Source organism: Dinoponera quadriceps, unplaced genomic scaffold (assembly GCF_001313825.1).
Source record: "Dinoponera quadriceps isolate SergipeBrazil2010 unplaced genomic scaffold, ASM131382v1 scaffold7579, whole genome shotgun sequence".
Classification (NCBI taxonomy): domain Eukaryota; kingdom Metazoa; phylum Arthropoda; class Insecta; order Hymenoptera; family Formicidae; genus Dinoponera; species Dinoponera quadriceps.
Window position 1 is genome coordinate 5,157 of NW_014561438.1, and position 3,928 is coordinate 9,084.

General features: G+C 35.5%; 1 protein-coding gene across 1 annotated transcript; it reads right to left on the bottom strand.

The window, feature by feature from the left end:
* Positions 1-603: 603 nt before the first annotated feature.
* LOC106750985 (myrosinase 1-like) lies at positions 604-3,511 on the bottom strand. Its single transcript, XM_014631705.1, has 7 exons — positions 3,266-3,511; positions 2,970-3,103; positions 2,548-2,805; positions 2,006-2,186; positions 1,370-1,746; positions 902-1,134; positions 604-800 (listed from the first exon to the last, which is right to left on the bottom strand). Exons 1-7 carry the CDS (start codon positions 3,456-3,458, stop codon positions 680-682), a joined length of 1,497 nt encoding a protein of 498 aa, XP_014487191.1. The 5' UTR covers positions 3,459-3,511; the 3' UTR covers positions 604-679.
* Between the last annotated feature and the right edge of the window lie 417 nt (positions 3,512-3,928).

Consider the following 3,928-nt stretch of genomic DNA (forward strand, 5'->3'; position numbering starts at 1 on the left):
ACTGTGTTTTACCAAGAGCATGTTCACCGTAAGCTTCGACAAGCATTCGATGCGCAGCAGTTTTCTTCAAATGATAACAAAAAACCAATGCTGTCCGCAAATCGTAGTTCGTAGGCACAAAACTCGACATGTTTAAGATTATAGAAAAATATACCGGTGTATGGAACTTGGGTTGTTGTGTGTTGAAAATCTTCGTCAGCTGTTAGAGGGAGATGATGGCGCTGCAGAAGCGGTCTTACGGTCCTTAAACTGATGGCTAGCACTATCTACAGGGAAATTCCGGTTTCATACTTCTGCACCTGGTATATATACGTGTTCCTTTATTTATCGGCCAGACACGAGGGAGCGCGAATACAAATTCTTTATTTGCATTGGGATATGGCAGGTTTGCGAGTGACGCAAGGTCAAGTCCGCATTTTCATCTGTGTCCCCTTTCAAACCATGCAACTTTTGCCTGGAAAATTTGTGTCTATGACAAGTTGCAGAACAGATGATAAAATGTATTATATAAAATGGGATATATAAATGGGTATATATATAAATTATATATGTATATACATGGAAACATGTGTATTTTTTTAGATGTCGATAAATTATATATTTTATTACAAATATTTATAATTTTATTACACAATATATTATTAATTATTTCCAATATTTATAACGGAGCTTAATAATATCAAGCTGCTGAATCTAGGCGTCGTGTTTCGTAAACACGAGCTATAAATTTAGACGACAGTCTTGGAGTTCTAGTAAGATTCGGGTGATTAAAATCGACATGGAAAAGACCAAATTGAAGCCTGGAAAACACAAATATTATAATTCCTTATTATCCCGAAGTAAATTCTGTATAATATTACATCTGGATAAAGATTACATTTGAATAAACCAATGAACTTACTGTGTACCAAAATATAGTTCGACGCTATCCATCAACGACCACAACAGATAACCTCGAATATCGACGCCATTCCGTATGGCTTTTAACACTTCTGCGAGGTGCCCTCGAAAGTATGCCACCTTAGCTTTGTCCTCCAAAGCGGATTCAGAAAAACCATTCTCGGTAATGTAAATTGTAGGATGATAATCCTGGTTTAGGCGCTGTATTAGTTTCCCAAGCATTGATGGTGCGTCCTAAATGCGAAAATTGTATCATTCACACTCGCAAATTTTATTTTCTTAATAATAATTTCTAATGGAAAACGTTTACGACAGACTAGCAATCATTGAATAGCAACCATCAAACAAATAATAAAAGCCAAATTTATGTAGGATGCGGCGGAAGAGAATTTACAGAAATAAAGTAACGTCTTCGTATCTTAATAAAGCAAATGTTACAAAGAAGTATAATAAACAAAATAGTTTATACCCTGAAAGATGGTTCTTCTGCATATGCCACCCCGAAGTCATTATCATAATTCACAACGTGAATATCGACGTCGCTCATTGGCGTTACTAGTTCGTACGTATAATAATGTATCCCAAGGAAATCCGAAGCACCACGCATGTTGCGAATCTGCTCCTCCGTGAATCTCGGTAGACGCGACGTAGAAAACCCCTGTATACGACTGTGAATAGCTACTATTTCCTTCATTATAGGTGGGTAATCACCGGTGCTGCTGAAAATCGGATGTACCAGCCAATTGTTGAACCTCTGATGGTCAACTTCCGCGATGGCCACGTCGCTATCTGACGATGGATCCCCCGGTTGGGGCACTTGATAATAAATGGTGTAACCCACTTCGCCTAAGACCGGCCCAAAATATCATTACTTAAATGAAAACAATATTATTTTTCTGGATATTTTTATTTTTATGTACATTTTTGGTCCAAAATGTCCTGGAAAATTTAAACTTCGACATTTAAAGAAAGAGATAATTTCCTAGAACAGCGTAATATACTCTTCAACAAAATTAAGGGATCACTTAAAATCAGCGCTAAAAAGAACCTAATTTAAAGTCACGTATCTTTGCGAAAAATTGTCGCAGAGCGATAGCCTCCTTACCGTTCTGTTTAGGACGAAATTCACGATCATATAGATGGTAAACTCTCGTATGAGCCAGCAAGACATGGTGTCCGCATAAATAATCTGCGATTCCTGATAAGTTTACTTGCGGAATATAACTGTTGCCGTAACCACAGTAACAAAGCAGATTCAGATCGCTGATAGTCGTCCAGTGTTTCACCTAAATATTCGTTGTTATGCTTATCGTTTAATTTAATCATGATGTTGAAATATTTGTTTGGTAACCTTCATTACAATGCACGTGTCAATAATGAAATATTATAGATTTACATGATGCTTTAGCTTATTATCATTCCGCCACATATACGCTATTTATATTTTAGCGACCAAAATTTACCGTTTAAAAAAATGTACCATATTGAGAAAAAACGCAAAAAATAAAAAAAAATTATTACTTCGTTGTGGAATAAACATTGTTTCTAACGTGAAAAATAAATAAATCTGACAATTATTGAAATAATCGTTAGGAATCAAGTATCCCAAAAAATCAAGCGTATTCGGATTCTCCTACATATACGTACTTTGTCACCAAAAGTGGCGAAGACAAGTCGAGCGTACTGCTCGAACCAGTCAATAAACAGGGGATTAGATAGACCGCCCATCTTTTGTAGATCATACGGCAGGTCCATTTGGAACAACGCAACCATGGGAATCATTTCGTTCGCTGCTATCTCATTAAGTACATTCTTATAGAATTGTATACCGTCTTTACTAATATGATTCGTAAAGCCACTCGGCAAAATTCTTGACCACGAAAAGGAAAGCTTGAACATTTGAGCCTGTGGAACAAGATTTGTCACATTTTGTAATAAATGTTACAATAAATGCCGTTTCTTTATTCACAACATATGTGAAACGAATATTTTCTGTTCGTAAGTAAACAGTTAAAAAGTATTAAAAAATATTCATATCGAAGAGATGTAAAGAGGATCTTAATGCTTACACCGACACTTTTGGCCAAACGTATATCCTCTTTGTATTTATGATAAAAATCAGTCGCTACGTCAAAATTACTCCGGTCCTGTTGTAAACTCGGATCCGCATGAATCATGACATCCCACACAGACGGTCCTCTGTCTATACAATATATTTAGGATATATACAATATATCTAAACGCATGACAAAGTAAAAAAAATTCCTGATATTGATGATATTTATAAAATATAAAAGTGTATCTTCAGCTACATAGAAATGTTTATTAGCCTAAAAAGTGCATCTCTCATTTTTTAGTCTCTTACCGCTTACATTCCATGCGCCTTCCGTCTGAGGCGCAGAAGTCGAAACACCAAACAGAAAGTCCTTTGGAAAAACGTTATTATCAGAAGAGGTATCCTCCAGCGCCTTACCGGATATTCCTTTAGCTTCTATGTTTAAATAAGTGTAGAGGAGCGTTGTCAGTATTAAAATTATCGTAAACTGAGCATACATCATCGTGATACACGCGTCTGACGAAGAAAGTGTAATGTAATTATGTCATTTCCTAACAAGCACGACTGGGCTAGTGAAGCCTTTTTATAGCGTTTGGCACTATGAATTTAATATATTAATATTTATCGACAGATAACGTTATTTTACTATAGCTTAATTATAAGTTAAATTTAAAATAAGGTAAAATCATTAGACCATATATGAATATTTTACGATAAGGCATCTCATTTTCATATGATGCTAATAAATTCTAATTTTCATATACTGATACGGCTTTGATTATGAAATATCTTATCGTAATTTCTCACTGCAAATGGATATTGCGGAAATTTTTATGCTATGTGTTAGAATATAGTTTCGCATGTGCTAACAGTGCGTATTGATGATTTCATTGACTCAAAACCGCAATGTTTTTATTGCAGGAAAATTCGTCAGCTACCTGATAGTTGGCTTAAGGTCATCGAAAATGATGG

Bases quoted from the DNA above. Each gene is read 5' to 3' on its own strand.
- LOC106750985 (XM_014631705.1), bottom strand. From the start codon at position 3,458: ATGATGTATGCTCAGTTTACGATAATTTTAATACTGACAACGCTCCTC. The intron at 3,104-3,265 runs GTAAGAGACTAA...TATATTGTATAG, and splicing joins AGGCGCATGGAATGTAAGCG to ACAGAGGACCGTCTGTGTGG. The intron at 1,135-1,369 runs GTATAAACTATT...TTTCGCATTTAG, and splicing joins CAGAAGAACCATCTTTCAGG to GACGCACCATCAATGCTTGG.